The sequence below is a fragment of the Phacochoerus africanus genome, chromosome 2 (genome assembly GCF_016906955.1).
Source record: "Phacochoerus africanus isolate WHEZ1 chromosome 2, ROS_Pafr_v1, whole genome shotgun sequence".
Taxonomy (NCBI): Eukaryota; Metazoa; Chordata; class Mammalia; order Artiodactyla; family Suidae; genus Phacochoerus; species Phacochoerus africanus.
The window spans coordinates 143,866,894-143,887,823 of NC_062545.1; the positions used below are offsets into that span (position 1 = coordinate 143,866,894).

General features: G+C 37.1%; 1 protein-coding gene across 4 annotated transcripts in view; it reads left to right on the forward strand.

Moving 5' to 3' along the window:
* The window catches only part of UBE3A (ubiquitin protein ligase E3A), a 97,964-nt gene extending 90,172 nt beyond the window's left edge, over positions 1-7,792 (forward strand). For all 4 annotated transcript variants that reach the window (XM_047766858.1, XM_047766860.1, XM_047766861.1 and 1 more), the window contains 2 exons: positions 4,710-4,853; positions 5,836-7,792. In XM_047766858.1, the coding sequence (XP_047622814.1) occupies positions 4,710-4,853; positions 5,836-5,956 (265 nt within the window). In that variant the 3' untranslated portion in view covers positions 5,957-7,792. The remainder of the gene's footprint in view (positions 1-4,709; positions 4,854-5,835) is intronic.
* Positions 7,793-20,930: the final 13,138 nt, after the last annotated feature.

Genomic DNA, 20,930 nt, shown 5'->3' on the forward strand with positions numbered 1-20,930 from the left:
AAAAAAAAACCCACAAAACTTTGCTTAATACATTTTAACTAAATAGTAGCGGCATAACACTTAACACACCGCTAGAAATAAAGGTGTTAATTTTTATTATAAAAATATAATTCTGCTGAAACTTTTACCAATAATAAAATATTGCAAATAATTTATTCAAAAAACCCTGTTTTTAAAATATGAATGTTTAAAAGTATAGTGTTATTAAAACTGAGTGTGAAATGTTGAGTCACAAGCAAGTTTTTGTGTATATGGTTTCCAGTTGCTGATTAATAAGCTCTGCCTGATTTTATTTGTTTGACTACTAAGAAACTTGGAGATACTTTTAGATACCTCTTCCACTTTTTGGGGGTGAAAGGCAGGGACTGCGGTTTCTTTTGAAGTGATAGTTCTAGATTCAGACTTGACACCACCCCCTACCCCACCCTATTGATGTGATTAACTCCATTGAATTTTCTATATTGTTAATCAATCTTCCATTCCTAGATAGATTCCCTCTTACTTGTGGTTCTTTAATTTATAAATATTTTGCTAACGTTTTAAGAATTTTTTTTCTTTATCAGATAATCATCATATTCAAGTTTAACATGAAGGTCTTGGCATACTTTTTGTGGATTGTGGTTCCACTGGTAAATTCAGTTTTCAGGACCTTTGTGGTGCTATTCTGGTCTGCTTCATTTATTTCATTCCACTGGGGCTTCTTCCACTGGTCCTTGATTGTTACTTAAAGAGGGTGAAATGAGCTTCCTTGCCAGGCACAGCTCTGTTATATCAGACCCATGGAGCTGCAGAGTGCTTCCTGATTTGAAAAAAAATGTTTTCTTCTCATTCTACATATATACCTGCGATTTTTTTTCATCAGTAGGTGCTATTTGATTACTATGAAAAACAGTTCTATTTGAAAAGGCTTGATAAAATGTATTTAAATACTTTAAAGTAGGAAGTTCATGTAAAAATTTCAAAAGTGACAATTGAGTTTGGCTTTTTAGTTATTTTTTGCCTTTTTCTGAATTTTTTTTTTAAACTTAGGGATTTTTACACATATAATGTCTTTCACAGTCATTCTTTATGATATCCAAATTGTTTTTAACATAACGCCATTAAATTTTGAAAATTTTACCTCACCTTAAACATTCTTAAGCCTAGATCTGAAATAAGCCATTTTTATAAGAAATTATTGGGAATGGCATTTGAAAGTGAATTTGGAGTATAAGGTGTTTTTTCTGTTTTTTTGTTTTGTCTTTTTGTCTTTTCTAGGACTGCACCTGTCGCATATGGAGCTTGCCAGGCTAGAGGTTTAATCGGCACTGTAGCTGCTGGCCTACACCACTGCTCACGGTGACGCTGGATCTTTAACCCAACCCACTGAGCGAGGCCAGGGATCGAACCCGCAGCCTTATGGTTTCTAGTCGGATTTGTTAACCACTGAGCCATGATGGGAACTCCCAAGTCAAAGGTTTTGACCTTTGCTGTTAAATATATCGTTTATAGGCCTTTTTTCAGGGGGTAGAGCTAGGAAGAAATTTTTTTCCATTATATCCTGGAAATCATCCCATATCAGTACAGGGATATCTTCCACACTTCTTTTGTAAGGCTGAATACTGTCATATTGGGTAGATGGACATAGTGTCTGTTTCCAACCCTTTGCTATTAGAGGTAATATCATTGAATCATTTTATATGGATTATTCTATACATATGTTAATGCATCATTAAATTACTTAAAGTGAGATTGTTGCACCAAATGCCCTAAAAATTGCCAAATCCTCCTTCATAGCAATTGTGACATTTTTCCACTCCAACCAGTAATCTCTATCTAGTTTCCTACAGTTTCCCCTAATTTGTTTGCCTATCTGCCAGTTGAGAAGAGGCATTAGAGTGGAGTTATAATTTGTGTTTTCCTCATTATGAATGAGGGTACATATTTTTTCTTATACTTAAGACCTATTTATATTTTTTATAGCATTGCTTATTTTGCTGCTTGGTCATTGTCATTTTTAGAATCTTTATATTAGGGAGATTAGCATTTGGATAAATTTGCAATTATTTTTTCCTAGTTATTTGTATTTTGACTTTATTTACAGGTTTTTTTCTTTTTGGCAAATGAAAACTATTATGTTTTTGAAGTTAAATATTATGTATTTCCTTTTTTAAAATATTTATTTACTTGTTTCTGACCTCCTATGTACATAGTTGAAATTTTAGTCATATTGCTTTTCTTTTGGTTACCCTATAAATTAACCTTATTTCCAAGTTTATTTTGCTTATTTTTGAGTGTTCTCAATTCTGTTTCAGATTTGTCTGTCACTGATTTTCATATATGCTTATGTGGTCCAGTGCCTTGTGTTTGATAAGGGCTATTTTCATCAGCTACTTTTATCCCTTTACAGCTAGAAGCACTTCTGCCTCCCAGGGTGTCCCATATCCCTTTCAGGCAAAATGTCTTCTTGAGACTGCCATTTTGGGTCCAAGATACTTTTCCTGTTGAAATGCTCTAATAATCTGCGTTTATTAGTAGTACCCTTTTGGGGTGAATCTTAGCCTGTGTTATTCTGCACACCCCACCATTCCACATATTGGTTGCTACACTCTGCTAGTTTGGGCTCAGGTGTATATAAACTTCAGTTTACATGTCAGTTTGAGTTTGCTGCTGTATTTTCCTGGTTTTAACTTAGGTATAGATTATGGGTGATTTTGTTGTATGTTCTCTCCTTTTTGTCCTGGTTAGGTTTTAGGAGATGGGAATGGGATGTGATTCATGCAGCTACCACTTTTTTTTTTTGGTCATCTTTTCTAAGGCTGCTCCCGCGGCATGTGGAGATTCCCAGGCTAGGGGTCTAATTGGAGCTGTAGCCACCGGCCTATGCTAGAGCCACAGCAACGCGGGACCCGAACCGTGTCTTCGACCTACACCATAGCTCACAGCAACACCAGATCCTTAACCCACTGAGTGAGGCCATGGATCGAACCCACAACCTCATGGATCCTAGTCAGATTCATTAAGAGCCACGACGGGAACTCCACAGCTACCACTTTAATGTAGAAATACAGTAGCTCCTTTTTCATTTGCAGTTTTCTAAACAGTTGCATTCTTAATTCAGAATTTTAATATAAAACATAACACTTCTAGGAAGAGAAGAATTTTGTTCAGTAAAAGTGTTTTCATTATATAAGTTGATAGTAACCCTAATATTTTAAGTTCTAATTTTTTAGGAAAAAAAAACAAACAGCCACCTTAGTAATATAGCTGGACTAGTCACAGTGACCACTGCTGATCTCCTACTTCCTTCAGAATGTGTCTCCTCCACTCAGGAGTACCTGTTGGTCTGCCTCTTAAGGTGGTGTGGATTCACTTAGGCTTTAGAACAGTCCTGCAGGATGAGGAGGCGTCCGTGCCCTGACAGAGGGCTCTGGGCTACAGCAGACTTGGTTTTTCTTGCCAGTCACCCAAATGGAATTTCCTAAACTGTGGTATGATTTCTCCTTCCTGAGAAATATGCCTATATATTCCATGTCCAATTTCCTTTTCAGCTTTGTTTGTTTGCCTAGATGAGTTTGTAAGAACTGAGGGTGGGGAGGATATTAGAGTGTCAGGGAAGGGAAGTGGTAAGATATTAGAAAGTGATCAGAATTCTAATAAAGCTGCTAACCTTTGTGAGAAGCCGTGGCATTTCACCAACAAAAATACCAGCACTTTAGTAATAGAAATGATATACTGGAATACTAGAATATCAAAAACTAGAATTGTAATTATGGATGTAGGAAGTGTGATGTTCTCTGCCAAGATTTTGGAAAGAATTTTTCAAATAAATATTCAAATGCATTCTCACCAATTGAAAATATTTTTAATTGTTTTCTAAAATCTTCAAAGTTTTTATCCAAGAATTAGTGTATATGTTAAATTTACAGATAATTTATTGCTCAAACAAGCATGCCAAGATTCCCTTGATGAGCTTGCATTTTGTTTTTAGAGTAAGTATAACAAGCATCATTATAACATGACTTCTACAACACAGGTTTTAGGAATTCTAGGGATTAAATTATTCTCTTAAAACAACTGCATATGGCAGAAGTATCAGAATAATCTCCTAATCCTCCTTCCATACCACACACTGTTAATAAAAATGTTCTAGTTTGTATAAAAATTGTATACTTTTGTATTAGTACTTTTAGATGTATGGGTTGGTTTTTTGTTTGTTTTTCTTTTCCTTTTCTTCTGTCACTCATCTGTATCACTTTTCCCCCAAATTGTGCAAGGACAAAACGAATAAAGAAGGAAGGCTAAATAAAATACACAGACACCTGAAGACATCTAGAATTAATTTTTCAGAGTATATATTTCCTTTTAGTCATCTTCAGTTTTACAGGATTTGGTTTTGGATTTTGTCTTTTGTTCTTTACTGATTATATATTGTGAATATACCATAGTTTAATAATTTTCTCTTGTTGGACAGTTAGGTTTACCAGTTTTTACTGTTGAAGGTGATGTAATGATGAAATAAGCTTTTATATTTAAAAAAAAAAAAAAAGAACTGTTTTCCCTAAGGTAAGTTTGCATAAGTAGAATTCCTGGGTCCTAGATCACCAGGAATAATCTTTAGGGTACCTGATATTAACTTCCAAACTGTCTCTTATTATGGTTTTAATGCAAATCATAAATTTATAATGAATTCCAAACTAAAAAATCAGTTTTATATCTTTTCTTATTAGGGAGTTCTGGGAAATCGTTCATTCATTTACAGATGAACAGAAAAGACTCTTCTTGCAGTTTACAACTGGCACAGACAGGGCACCTGTGGGCGGACTAGGAAAATTAAAGATGATTATAGCCAAAAATGGCCCAGACACAGAAAGGTAATTATTAAATTCTGACTATCTACTGAAAACTTTGCATTCCATGCCACACATGTGAACTGTCCAGAAGCTTCTGAGCACTTTTGCAATTTTATATAGAAATGTCCAAATCATATCAAACATTAGTTAAAATTATTATGGAATTCACTTGATTTGGAATTTGTTAAATTGGTATGATTCATTTAATGGGCTGAAAATTTTTAATTGAAAGCCGTGTTATGTCATCTATTTAGAATGGTCAAACCGAGGCTCAGGAGATTGTCTGTTCAGTCCTAGATTATGCTAGAATCCTCAGTTTCGTAATCCTTCCATTTAATTGTGTTTTCTCTCCATTGTTTTAAATTAACATTTGATTTGTAGCAACCAAATAAATACACTATATGAGCATTAGTGTACTTAATAGTTTGTGTAGAAACATTTCTATTAGTTTTCTGCGTTATTTAATATTATTTACTATTATCTGTGTTATTTGGTATTAATGTAAATTTATTTTTTATCAAATCATTTACATAGTCATACAGGAATATATCTAGTATGCATTAAAGAGCCCAGACTTTGAATTTTTGAAAACGAAGTTTGAATCAGTTATCTCCACCTTTGAGTAAGTTACTTAACTTCTCAGTGACTTCAGCTCTATAGTGGGGAAACTGACATCTACTCTGTAGGTTTATTGTGAGAAAATTTAGTTAATTGAACTCTCAGGGTTCAGTGACCTAAAACAGTAACCTGGTATGTACTAACAAATTTGTGAATACCGTGTGTTATCATCAGCCACTATCATCATCATTAGCATTGAGTAATTTATAAGATAAACTGATATTTAGTAGTTGCATGGCAAAAAACAAAAAGTTTATGACTTGCATTAATGTGTAGCCTGCAGTCAACCCATCTCAACATATATACCATCTAAAGTAGGATCATTTAATATTGAGCATATTTCCCATGACTTATTTTCCTATTTTTCCCCTTTCTCTCTATATAGGTTACCTACATCTCATACTTGCTTTAATGTCCTTTTACTTCCGGAATATTCAAGCAAAGAAAAACTTAAAGAGAGATTGTTGAAGGCCATCACTTATGCCAAAGGATTTGGCATGCTGTAAAAAAAAAAAAAAAAAAAAATTAAAAAAAAGGAAAAAGAAAAAAGAAATTTAAAAATTTTAATAAATATAACAAAAGGGATAACATTGGTGGTGATAGTGTCCCAGTACAAAAAGGCTGTAAAATAGTGAACCACAGTAGTCACCTATGTCTGTGCCTCCCTTCTTTATTGGGGATATGTGGGCTGGAACAGCAGATTTCAGCTACTTATATGAACAAATCCTTTATTATTATTATTATTTTTTTCTGTGTGAAAGTGTTACTTATTCTTTCACTTGTATGTACAGAGAGGTTTTCTGAATATTTATTTTAAGGGTTAAATCACTTTTGCTTGTGTTTATTACTGCTTGAGGTTGAGCCTTTTTGCATATTTAAAAAATATATACCAACAAACTACTCTCCCAAGGAAAATATTGCCACCATTTGTAGACCTTGTAACCCTTTCAAGTATGTGCTATTTTTTGTCCCTGTATCTAACTCAAATCAGGAGCTGTATTTTTTTTTTTTTTTAACAATTTGCTTTTGAAACTTGAAGTCTTGGAAACAGTGTGATGCAATTGCTGCTGTTCTAGTCCCCAAAGAGTTTTCTGTGCAAAAATCTTAAAATCAATAAAGATGGAAGGGAGAACTTGGAATGTTTAAATGCAGCCCTCAGAACTTTACTTTAGTAACAGCACAACAAAGTAAAAACAACTCATGCCACAGTATGTCTTCTTCATGTGTCTTGCAATGACCTGTTTCAGTAGCCAATCCTCTTTCTTAGTATATGAAAGGACAGGGATTTGTTGTTGTTGTTGTTGTTATTGTTGTTGTTGTTTTAAGTTTACTAGGGAAAAGTGCATTTGGCCAAAAGAATGGTAGTCAAACCTTTTGCAAGAAAGTTAGGAAGTTTGTTTATTATAAACATAAAGCATGTGAAAGTGCACTTAAAATGAATTTTTTATTGTATTACCCGCATTTTTAATAGACAATCCAAAGTCTTCCCTTCATGTTGCCATCATCTTGTCTAATCAGCCATTTTATCAAGGCACATGATCAGTGTTGGAACACAATGGAAAGGATGGCTACTGTGCCTTGTTTTACTTAATCATACCGTAAGCAGAGACCTGGAAGTGAGTGGGACTGTTACTCTTAAGTCCTATTTACATTGTCTATCCCCAAAGATTAAATTTTAGTCCAAAAAGTAAATGTTAAATATTACTTTCATGTACTTTGGAAAAGTACAGGCAAGTTTAAATTACTGGATATTCAGAAGTAAGTAGTTTCCCCTTTTTTAGTCTTCTGTGTCTGTGATGTTAATTTCTTTTATTGCAGTATAAAATAAATGGATTATGTATTTTTAACTAAGGAGAGACATATTGATATATCCTTTTATTACAAGCTGTAGCTCATGTGCTGAGCTTGTGCCTCTATAATTGTTATAACTGACTATGACAGATCAATCTGATGATTTGTTTGAAATTGGCAGGAAAAATACAGCTTTCAAATCATTGGAGAGGGAAAGAGGATGTCTTTCAGAATAATTTTAATTCTTTTAGTAATTGAGATTTAACTGTTGTGTACCATAATGCTAAATAAAACAGTGCCGTTTTTCACCATAATTTAGTGGAAGAAGAAGACAGTGCTTTCCATATTGTGATAAGGTAACATGAGGTTTTTCTGGGCCAGCCTTTAGAACACTGTTAAGGTATGTACACTACTTTGATGCAAGAGACTCTCATGCTACTACAGTCATCTGAAAAAGCTTCTCATTCCTGTGCTTCTTGTGTATAATGAAAGTGAGAAGAAGAGAAATCAAATACTCTGGGGGCGTTTTATATAATAAATTCGTGAAGAAATTTGTGTTCTTCGGTTCTCAAGTTTTATTATCACTACAGTATTGAAGTCTACAATTGTAATAACATCTGTGTGAAGTTTTTGAATGGTAATTGAGTATAGGTTATCAGATATAGAATTCACGTCAAATAGACTTTTAACCAAGAGTTGAAAATAAACCTACCCTTAAAAATATTTTAAGAGAAGAATTTATTGGTTGTCTATACTAACTCCTCTCATTTGCTTAGTAACTAATTATTCTGGGCATGTTACCACTTCTCTTATCATTATCTCCTTTTCACAACTGTTTATAAGAATGTCACTGAATAGTATCCTAAGGAAGAGAAAAAAAAGAATATTTTACTAATAGCTGTTACTCCCTGTACTCCAGATGTCACATATAGTTTTTTGCCTAGATACTCTGTTACATATTTTGGTTTTCTGTGAATCAGCCCACAATCACCAGGAATCTCTGGAGGAAAAAAACAAACCATAAACTAAATTAATTGGTTTCCAAATAAAATGCAAACTTTCTGTTATTTATCGTTATTATAGAATATTTCAAACATGGCCTGTAGCCAAACTTTTCTGGAGTCTGGCAGCTTCAGCATGAGTTGGATTTCCACCTACTTTCATGGACTGTGCTTAATTGTGTGATACAATCCAGTGACCACTTCCTGAGCTTTATTTTGGGATACATACCTATGTGGGGAGATATATGAAATGAGGCTTTAAGCAGAACTTGCTGATGGTATTCATTTCCCCATTAACACAGATAATCTTATTAAAAGGACAGATGGTTATAATCTGGCAACAACACTCTGTTGCCATAAGAACATGACTGTACTGAGATTTCAGGACCCTTTAAGGATTTTTTTTTTTTTCAAGAATTTCAGGCAAACTGTCAGAGTAGCCCTGGCAAGACACTCCTTCCTCTATCTGTAGTCATGATCCCCTTACTGTTTCCCTTAAGTATATCTTTTTACCTTTCACCAGCTTCTAAGGTCCATCTCTTCCCTCCCTGCCCCTTCCCTGAGCTACCAGAGAATTCAGAAATAAACTTAACACTTGTTCCTTCTCTTGTCTTCTTTTACTCACAGTGTTAGTGTATAAAGAATTTCCTGGGGAGACTAGTGAGTGTTGCTAGTGCAGAGTCCCAAGACTCTTCCTATTCAAGTCCAGTAAGTTGGCATTTTATTAACCACTGTAGGATAATTTTGGTGCATATGTCTCCCTATGAGAAATGCTGCTAAACCATTGCTGAGCCACTGAAAATGCTCTCTTGAAATATATTCAGCCTCTTACTTGCCAGTAAGAACTCTAACCTTGGCAGCACCCTGAACTTGGTTCAGCTGCTACCCTGACTGTTCTTTTTTCAGTTGGATGGATACTACTATAATTCTACTTAAAGTTCAGGTCTAATATTTGCCCAGTTCTGTCTGGTCAACCTCAAGCCCTCCTAAAGATTCTCCCCTAAATCTGTGTCTTCTGTTTAGTCCCTGTCCCTAGGATATCTGGTACCTCAAAATTAATACACTAAAAAATGAAAGTTATCCTGTGGCTCCACCTACCATTTACAGTTGTCACAGCTTATATTTGTTCTTTCCCCCTCAGATCTCTCGAGTTGTACCACCTCCATTATACTTCCTTTCAGCCCCCTGACCCCCTGACTCGCCTGGATACTCCTAGTAGCCCTAATTCATATCCCTAACATCCTCTTCCACTCTTTTTCATTCTACTAAAAACACATTTTTTGCTAATTTAAATATTCTATGCCTCAACACTTCTTCCCCTTTGAATAAATCTCCAAGCTGTTGGTATTCCAGAGCCCTCCATAGGCTGGGACGTACCTAGCACCTGCTTTTCCAATTTTGCTGTCAGTTACAGGAATATCCTCCCTAAATCTCCACCTACATCTTCATTTACTGTGCTTATTTCATATGTCTTAAGTAACTTTAAAAGCCAAAATTTTAAAAGCCCCTTACCCATAAAGACCTCATCAACCCCCATGTGCCTCTAATCTGACAGCAATCCATACTTCTGTGGTAGTACTTGCTTGGTGGGGCACATTGTTTGAACAGTGAGGAGTAACTGGGACTCACCCCTCTAAATATTACCTGGTATTTGGGCAGATTCTTGTGAGGGTCGTTTATCATTGTCTCTCTCCCATGTAGTAGTTACATAAAGACAAAGGATTAGCTCAATTTTTCTGCTGGCTTTTCAGAGTCACTACCTTATGAATGATTGAAAATGATTAAGCAAGCCGTAGAATGTTCAGTGAAGTGTCTTTTTTTCACCAAAGATGGCTGCTATCTCCCCTCATCCCTCAGAAAGGTTTTGATTTTTAAATATTTGAATAATGATTAAAGCACTGGTTCCTGAAGAAAGTGGCTCCCCAGAATAACTGGCTCTGTCATTTCAGTCCATAAAAAGGTAGATTACTAAGGGGGGAAGGATGAAGAGGACAAAGTCCTTGAAAGCAAGATTTCTCTGTGACTTCCTCAGTCCTGCTTTTTGGATGTGCGCTGGCAGCCAGGAGCCTCTGTAGAGCGAGCCCCTGTGGTTACACCCTTCTCCCAGTGGAAATGGGAGCAGGTGTCTTAAACCATCCTGATGTTGCCAACCTCCCAAATATCACAGAGTAATTCTCTGTGAAATCCTGTGCTTTTTATGCTAAAGGAAGCTCTTATCATGATGAATGCCTGCTTCTCCAAAACTGTGTATAACTGTTGCTACAAACTGACGCCTAAATCTGGATTCTTAGATGCAGCTGAACAGGAACTGGAATAATTATCCTAGGTGTTTTCCTGTCTCCTGTGAACTTTAGAAAATGGGATGGGCATGTGTCTGGCTAAAATAGAGTACAGTGGTTAAGGGTGCCACCTTCAGAGTTGGATGATTGGGTATCAGTCTTTGCCCTGCCCTTCCCTCGGCTTGGATTGTTATATCCAAGCCTACCTGTCTGCTGGTTATCTAGACTCAATGAAGTTAAAATAGCAGATGTTAGCTAACCTGATACAAGACAGAAAAGGAAATCCATTGAGAGGTTGTAGATGTTTGTCATGATTTATTTTGCAGGAATTGACCCTCACCTACCTCAAAATGGAGGAGGTTCTTTCCCGCATCTTTGTTTTTTCAATTAGGATGATAATTCACTTAACAGAATTTACCCTTTTAAAGTATACAGTTAGTGGCTTTTAGAATATTCACAAAACTGCAACCATCACCATTGTGTTGTGTTTTCATTACTGCAGAAGGAAAAAAAATCTTGTATGCATTAAAAGTGACTATTCCTTCCCACCCTCCAAGCCCTAAGGACTAATCTACTTATCTACTGTTTTGTCTGTAGACTTACTTGAGACATTCCATACAACATGTGGCCTTTTATGTTTGGCTTTTTTCACTTAGAACAATGTTTTAAAGGTGCATCTGTGTTGTAGCATGTATCAATACTTAATTTCTTTTTATGGCTGAATAATATATTGATATAACATTTTTGTTCATTTGGTAGATATTTGTGTTGTTTTCATTTTGGGGCTGTTACAAATACTATTGTGAATGAGTTTTTATGTGGACATGTTTTCATTTCTATTGATTATGTACATAGGAATGGAATTGCTGGGTCATATGTCCAGTCCTTTTGAGGAACTGCCAGCTGTTTTCCAAAGTGGCTGTACTTTTTTGCATTACTACCAGTGCTATGTGAATTCTAATTGCTCCACATCCTGGTCAACATTTATTAATCTGACTTTGATTTTAACCATCCTAGTGGGAGTCAAATGGTATCTCAGGGTTTTGATTTGCATGTTCCTAATGACTGATGATGTTGCACATATTAGCTTGTGGTTTTGGCCATTTGATCATTTTTAGAGAAGTGTCTATTCAGAACTTCTCTCTGTTTTGTGTTTGTGTTGTTTTTTTATTACAGAGTTCTTTATTCTGAATACAAGTCCCTTACCAGATAAGTTATTTGGAAATATTTTCTTTCATTCTTTGGATAATATTTTCACTTTATAGATGATGTCCTTTGAAGTACAAAAGATTTTAATTTTGGTGATGTCCAAGTTTATTTTTTAGTTTTGTGCTTTTTGTGTCATATCTAAAAAGTCATAAGTGTCTTATAGTTTTAGCTCTTATATTTAGGTCTTTAAGTCACTTTGGAAGGGTACAAAATGAAGCCAATTTCACTTTTTGGCATGTAATTAACCAGTTGTCTAAGCACCAGTTTTTGAGCCACTGTTATTTCCCCTGAATGGTATTGGTACTCTTATGGAGAAATAATTAACCATAAATAGAAAGACTTTATTTCTGGGCTCTCAGTTTCATTCCATTGACCTATATGTCACTTCTTATGCTGATACTGTATTGTCTTGATTACTATGGTTTTGTGTAGTAAGTTTTTAATTTGGGATGTGAGTCTTCCAACTTTGCTCTTTTTCAAGATCAGTTTCGCTATTCTGGGATCCCTTGCAATTTCATGTGAATTTTAAGGTCAGCTTATCAATTTCTACAAAACAGGCAGCTGGAATTTTGATAGAGATTGTGTTGAATCTGTAGATCAATTTAGAAAATATCATTAACTTAACAATATAAAGGTTTCCAATTCATGAACACGGATGTCTTTGCATTTATTTAGGTCTTCAATTTTTTAATTGATGTTTTATAGATTTCAAGCTTAGATTTCCTTTGTTAAATATTTTCCTAAATGTTTTATTCTTTTTGATACTATTATAACTATTTCATTTTCAGTTTCATTTTTGGGTTGTTCGTTGCTAGTTTGTAGAAATACAATTAATTTTTGCATGTTAATAATTTATCCTATAGGTTTTCTGAACTAGTTTATTTGTTGTTTTTTCTTTATTTTTTGATGCCTTTGGATTTTGATGCCTTTATCTTTTTATTTTGATGCCTTTATCTTTTGATGCCTTGGATACATAATCCAAGATTATGTATCTGCAAATAGAAAGTTTTATTTCTTTCTTTTTCACTCTGGATTCTTTTTTTTTATTTTTTTTTCCCCTAAGTACTCTGGCTAGCACCTCTATTCCAGTATTGAATAGAATTGGCAAGAACAGATATCTTAGTCTGGATTTTAGGAGGAAAGCATTCAGTCTTTCACCATTGAGTGTGATACTAACAGTAGGTTTTTCATGGATGCTTCAAGTTGAAATTTTTTTTGTTGTTCCTAGTTTGTTGAGTGTTGGATTTTGTCAGATGTTTCTTCTGTGTCTATTAAGATGGTCATGTGATTTTTGTCCTTTATTTTATTCACAGAAAAATATTGATGGGTTTTGGTATATTGTGCCAACTTTGCATTCCTAGGATAATCCTACATGTCCATGGTACACAAACCTTTTTATATGCTGCTGGATTCGAATTGCTAGTATTTTGTTTGGAATGTGCATCTGTGTTCATAAGAAATAGTAGTTTGTGGTATTCTTGTTAAATCTTTGTATGTTTTTGATATCAGGGACATTCTGGTCTCATAGAATGAGTTGGGGGGCTTCCCTTCATCTTAAACTCAATGAAGTATGTTTCATGTGAACCTGTGGCCTTGACTCTTTAATCCACTTATGGACCTTGTCCCTATGATCTTAGATCTTGGGGACTCTTCCTGGAAAGGGTCCTTTGGTAAGATAGGCTGAAGGCAGATAAATAAAAGGCACATCTACCAATGATGAGGCCGAGTGTAGGGCTCAAAAAGATTGATAAGATTGGAACAGAAAAGATCATGAGTGACCTTGTAGGCATACCAAGCACTTTGGATATTGAAATGCAAAGATGATTAATTTCACATTTTATGAAGGAACTGGAGGAACGTAAGTGCCCTGTGGCCTTTTGTAGTTAGGAGACTAGTGCTGTAATCCTAGAAAGGCATATTAAGAGCCTGAGGATAGAAGGGATGGCACAGTCTAAAAGACATGTCAGGGGCTGGCACGAGGTAACTGATTAGATATTCTTGGAAGAGCCAAGGAGTCAAAGACGACTCTGGTTTGGCTGACTGGATAGGTAGTGGTGGTGTTGGGATCTACAGGGAAAGGAGCAGGGTTTGGAGGGAATGTTAGTACAGCTGGGTCATGTTTTAGTTCAGGTGTCTGAGAGATATGCAAGTGGGGCTGTTCACAAGCAGTTAAAGAAATACAGATCTAAAAAAAAAGCCTACATATAAGATTATAATGTATGACTTCATTATAGATGAACCCATAGTCACTAGGGAAAGGTAATAAAAGGAGGAAAAAAGAACATGGACAGAATCCCTGGAAAATGCTAGGCATTTAAGAGTTACACAAGGGACTCTTAGTAAAGGAAAATGAAGAACAAGTTTTATTTGCTTGTTTTTGTGCTCCACTAGAAACCAAGCTTCATGCAGGCAGACTGTCTTGGTCATGGCTATGCCCTCAGTATCTACAGCTGAATGAAAACAAGGTTTATGGAACATATATTTACTTTCATCACCAGAAGATAAATTAACTGAAAACACTTCAAGACTTTTGAAATGTGATATGTATTAACTCAAAAATCATTAATTGCAGCAAATGTCCACCTTTCAGCACTCATCACTGCCTTAACACTGTTGGGTTTGACCCCCTTATCAGTGGGTCAGAAAGTTCACCGGAGTTAGATCAAATCTGTTTTTCGAGGCAGCCTAAGAATGCAACTTTGCCCTGGAGATAATCACCAAGGGTAGGAAACTAACCTCCAAGTACTTCAAGCTGAGAATTAGCAGGAGAATCCTAGCTTACCACAGCTACAGTGTATACTTGGGCCTGTCAAATGGAAGTTAGCCCATTAACTCAAAATGTATTTCAGAATTACCCCCGTGCCCTTGCATCCTGCACCTAAAACCAGAGAAAATGCCATTTGCCTTCAATATGTATTGCTGATAGGACTGAAATATTTTTCAAATTTAAACTGTATTCTCCAGAATGTTCATCATAATTCTGAAGAGCCTTTCATTGTATATCTTTTTGCTTACTTCATTATTGCCCAACTTTCTCCTTAAATTCTCCATGGGAGTAGGAATGTGTCTTTTTTCTTCACCCCAGTGTTCAGTTTGTTGAATGAATGCATGAATGAAATTTGTAAAATCAAAGGTTTGTCAACTGGACTTCCAGATCTCCACAGAAACTGCCAGTAAAAGTAGTATAAGAGTTATTCTTGCATGTAAAGAGGGGTCTTGAATGGAGCTTTTCTGGCGTTCAGGTATTCCTCACACCTTCTTCCCACTGTTCATAGCCATATATTGCTCTTATGAATGTAGCTGGTTTTGGAAACCGGTTTTCCGTATATTCTTAAGAAGGTGGTGAGTAAACAGTCACATTTTCCTAAGTAACTGTTTTATGAGAGCTTCTTTATTTCTCTCTAGCCCATTCCCCACCTCTCCTTCCCCACTCTAAAATCACACTTGTAATCCCCTTGTTTATGTAAGGGTGGCTTTGTGTTTCATATCACAACCACTGATGTGCTTTCAATAGTTCCATGCAAGTAACTTATAGAGGAAATTAGTAAAATTCACACTGAATCCACATGAAGTGCATGCAGTCGTTTGGGACAGTGCAAACCATTTCAGGGGACAGGAGTAGCGTCCGCTTGCAGATCTGATTTCACAAGTGACATTAAGCCAGCACTAACTTAGCCATGTGCTATATAACATGAATTCCACTTTCTTAGGTCATCTTTGCTGTCATCATGGGACTTAAATATTTAGGAAATGCATGAAAATAATAGAGCCCTACCATTCATTATTCATATAAATGTAAGAGTACCACATATATATATATTTGACATATGACCATCTAGTTGATAATGAAAAATTTTAACTGCTGATACTACCTCAGAAAAAAAGTCTGAAATGTTAACTGACTCCTGAAAGGACAAGAGACTGAATATGTTTTATTTTGCTCAGGAGCAGCCATCCAGTATCTACTTTTGTGACAAGACAGTTCTCAAGCTGTGAAGCACTTTACTCAAGATTATTCTGGTCATTATATTATATAAATTTAAATAAAGCTGGAAACCAGAGCCTCCCCCTTCCACTCAGTGCTCTTGCCACATCATCAGGCCATGTCAGCCTGCTTCAGTCAGCATTTCTTTGCCTAACTAAATGTAAAAAGCTCCCCATAGGGCTTGCCTGCCACAGACAGGGTGCAGAGAGAGAAGAGAGAAAGAGATCTCGTAATTTTCAAGTCAACTAGTTTTCATTTGTTTGGTTTTATTATAAAAGCTTAGAAACTAGAGCAAGGTTCTTATTCCTGTTCCCTCCCCATGCCCCTGAAGAAACAAATTTGCTAACATTCCCCAAATTATTGTCTTTTACTCTCTTTTTACAGTAAGAGCATTACTGGCAAAAAGTTTCCCAGAATCATGTTCCTCTTAGATATTCCTCCTTGATGCGGAGACGAAGGCTTGCGTGGGAAGCTCCAGACGCGCGGGCCCAGCCCAGCCTGCTCTTCCTCTGCTACTCGTGCTTGCTGCTTGTCTCCGTGTCTCCATTTGAAGGGCTTCAGGTCCACTTTCTTACTGTTAAATCCTGCCTTGATTGTCATATTTTTATAGAAGAGGAAAAGCATTTTCTCCCTGAGTTCCGGAGCAGTCTTGAGGTCAGGGGTAAGATTTTTCTTGGTAAGTATTAAGAAGTAGTTGTGGAATGATAACGGGGTGGAAAGGGGAAGGGTGCTTTAGGAAAAAAGATGTTTGTTCTTGGTGATGGAATTGCTTCCAGTTTGTTTTCTGATCTCTTCGAGAACAGTTTTCTGCCTTCTTCCTGCACCCTGTGTTCTGATTCCTGGAGCATGCAGTACTGCTTCATGGCCTTTCTCCCATGGGCTGTGCAAAGTGTAATCTTGAAAGAGAAAACATGTGGGCTGTGGTAGACTTTGGATTCTGTCCTCCAGAAACTTGGTTTTCTCACTCATGAGAAACTCCTGCCTTAAGCTGTCTTGGATCTGGGTCAGCAGTACCTGGTCCATTTGTACATTCTCTGGGCCATGTGGGTTGTTCCTGGGTCTTGGCCTTTTCTTCTTGGAGTGCTCCCCACTCCTGTCTCCATAGACTATGTATTTAAGAAGCTTGCCTTTTGATTTCCTGCTGATGGCTGGATCTTGGAGGTGACTCTGCATAGTCTTCGAGGGCCTGGTGGGGGAGTCTTTCACCATCGCTTCTCCCTGCAGTGGTGGCCTGCTGTCCACAGGAAGCTGTCTCAGTTTTGCTCCCTGCTCTGGATTATCCAGAGATGCTACAGATAAAACCAGAGCTGATTTGCCCTCCCCTCTGGAGGGAGACCACCTTATTTTTTCACATGTCCTCCTACTTTCATCCTCGGAGTGTGGCTTTAAGGTTGCCCTAGAAGCTGTGGGTGGGTAAATCCTGTCCTTGTCCAGGCCAGCTCCAAAGAGAACTGTGCTCTTTTCCCACCCTCTCCTGTTCTGCACTATCGCCTTCACTGCTGCCTCACTGTCATCCACCAAGGTGGTGGTGTAGTTAAACAACTTATTCCTAGAGGTAAGACGTTTGACCAGGTCCTTGTTGCCTAGTAACTGTGCATGTGCCAGCTCTGACCTTTGGAGCTTTGAGTGGCATTTTTTATAAAAGGCTTTCTGCTCCATTAGCCAGGCGTTAGCTTCATATTTCTTCATGGAGTCCAGAAAACTGAGTTTCTTTTTCAGCATATTCTCTTCTTTCCAGTTGAAGGACAGAATTGAGTAGGATTTCTCTGTTTCCATAAGCTTTATATTCTCTCCAAGTATGGAATAGCGCCTGTTTCCCTGATTCTTGGTGCTGTCCAGCAAGCTCTGATTGTCACTCTGTTGATGGTTTTTCCATGAGATGCCCAGTTGGGTCTGGGGATCCGACATCTCTCCCCTTACCTGGGGACCTGGCAGCCAACATGCTGTCAGCAGACCTGTGAGGGAACTTAGTGACCTGTGGGCACTGTGACCACAGGGTTCTATTCTAGGCTCCAGCGTTTGTTGTTAAGAACTCTGGATGATCAAGGCATAGAGTCTGGTGGCCAAGCGCTTCTAAGGACAGAGGTCCTAAGAGGCTTCTCCACTGATCTGTTTACCACAGGTCTGGTTTCCACCTGAGAACTGTCCCTATTCCAAGGGGAAGGAGGCTTAACAGCCATACACCCTGTCTTTCTCTGAGTAATAGGACTTGAATTGGCAGGGGCAGGGATGAAAGGCCCCATGTGTTCACTTTTCAGTCTATTATAAGTGTTAGAAATTTCTTAATTTTAGTTCCCCCTCTCCCTGGCAGGTGGTATTAGGAATTTTTTAATAAGATTATTAACAGAGATAGTGAGATTTAGAAGTATAATCTAATAGGAAAACTTTTATGTAAGTGGTAGAAAAAACACTTTTTATGGTTTTATTGTATGACTCAAGGATGAAATTGGTTAATTGGGTGAAGTTGGGCCATTTCTTTAATTGTGTTAATAATATATTCTTCAAATTTAAGGGGGGTGGTAGGAAGGAAGGTGGTAGAGGAGGAAGAAAAAGAAAAGATAATGAACAAGGATAACTTTATTGAAGGCACATCAGCTGTTGACAGTCTGTCCCTGGATCTTGAGCTCAACAAATGTGGGCCTAACCACAGACCTTTTCTAGGTAGCCTCAGACAGGGTGACAGCAGGGTGGGTCACAGAACCTGCTAGATGGTGATGGTGCCAGCCTGCAGAAGCTCCCAGTTTCTAATTCTGGTATTCCTCAAACCATAGCCCAATTTATATAAGCACCTTAAAATAACTTGCTGCATTTGTTCCACCAGGAATTTAAGTGTGTTTATGACCACTTTACAACTCAGAATGTTACTTGTTAGAGATTCTTTCTCTCTCTCTCTCTTTTTTGGTGGCTGCACCAACAGCATGTGGAAGTTCTCAGGCCAGGAATCGAACCCATGCCACAACTGGGACTTGAGCCACTGCAGTGACAATGCTAAATCCTTAAACCATTGCACCACAAGGGAACTCCTAGGATTTCCTTTTTTTTAAATGACTTATCTTTTAACAACTACAGCCTTCCTCTCCTTAGGGATCCATTGATTGTTGCTCATGTAGTGTGTAAATCATCTGTCCCCTTACTCTTCCTTTTATCCCACTTACTTCCATTTCCCAATGCATCCTAAACTCTCCTCAAGACCAGCACATTCACAACCTCTTTTATGCAAACATTATATACCTGAAATAGTCCTGAGACTTCTTCAGCACATCATACCTTCTCAAAATCTTAGACTTCCTGTGTTTGTTCCCCTTAAGAGTTAATTGCTTTCATAAACTTTGTTTTATAACACAACACATTGATAGCTCTCTCACCTACCCAGACCTTATCCTTTTACTTATACAAATACCAATGTACCCTAAATATTAGTGAAGTTAAATTTTATAAGTGATTTTTAATTAGAAAATATATAAATGTGAGTTTTCATGAATTCAGGTTCTCCTCCCCCCTCCCCCCAATATCCAGGCCACCTTCTCTCAGTGGTTATCATTCAGTTTGGAGGGCTGACCTCAGAACTATGCCCAGCCACAGGGGTAGATAGATACATCTAAGCCAATCTGGATAATGCCACCTGCCTTGCCACAGTGGTTGGCTTAGGTTGGGACCAGCCAAAACTATTAAGGGCCTCTAAGATAAGACAGGATGTTTACTGTGGCTTGGGGAAAAGAGCATATTTCCTCTGACATGGATTTTGCAAAGCAACATGCAGCCTGAACAAGAAAGCATTTTGTTCCAGTGGCTGTTGACTCCAACTGGTGTCATCAGCCTTCCTACACCCAAGGCATCTAGCCTTGAGATGATGGTGACCCATGGATGGTTGTGTAGAGAAGCAGAACCCAGATTTTAAATCACATTGCTGAGCCATTTCATCAAATCATCCCAGAATTCTTTAGCTAACAATATCTTACTGACATAAATTCTTACTCAGCAAAGTATCAGAACTTCTTGGTAGGGGGAAGTGACTTTGTGAGAATGATGTTGGCCCATTTCACAATGTAGAAGAAGGTCCTTCTTTTACCTCACTGACCTTAAGTAGCAGGACAGCCATCACAATGGTTTGGGTGGTTGAGTTGTTTTATTGCAACTGGTGAAAGGGCTGAATTTATCCAGTTATTCCTTTAGACTCTTCTCCCTCAGGATTGTTTTCCCTATCCTGAGCGCACTAAAAGTTAGAGGTGCTAGTTTGTTTTACAGTCAACAGAGCCCATCCAGAATAATCTTCAAATATTTAACAATGTGGCCCCAATCAATTGGAATAGATGCCAGTTTTAAACAGCCGTCACAACTAAGAACGTATCTTCACCTAAAACACCACTGCCTTTAATAATATATGTTTTATAAGTATTATAAGGCTCTTAAACTATACACTGTGATAGGTATAATATTACTTGAAGGTAGACTGTAATAAAGAGGTATATATAAACCCTAAAGCAACCACTAAATTAACAAGCAGAGTTGTAATTAATAAGACAATAAAGTAGAGTCCTAGAAAATGGTTATTATGGGGTTGAATTGTGTCCCCCTCCAAAAGATACCCCTGGTATCTGAATTTGACCTTACTGGGAAATAAGATCTTTGCAGATGTAATTAATTTAGATGAGATCATTTGGATGTGACCTACTTCAGTGTGACTTTAGTCCTTATTAGAAGATGAGAACAGGACACATAGGGGAAAGAATGGCCATGTGACAGTGGAGGTAGAGATTGGAGAAATGCATCTAAAAGCCAAAGAATGCCAAGGCTTGCTGGAAAAAGTATCAGAAGGTAGAAGAGGCAAGAAGGATTCTTGCATATAGGTTTCAAATGTCTAGCCTCCCAAACTGTGAGACAATATATTTCTGTTGTTTTCAGTTACCTGGTTGGTAGTACTTTTTTACATTAGCCCTAGGAAATGAATACAATACTTAACCCAAAAGAAGGCAGAAAAGAAACAAAAAAGGAACTAATAAGATAAATACAACCAAATGTTAATATCAGCTGTAATAATCATATCAAATGTAAATCATACAAAAACTACAGTGAAGAGGCAGAGAATATTAGACTGGATTTTTTTTAAAAAAGACACAACTATGTATATCCTACAGGAAATGTACTTCAAATACAAAGACAATAGGTTAAAACTAAGATGGAAATAGATACACCATGCTAACACTAATCAAGGAAA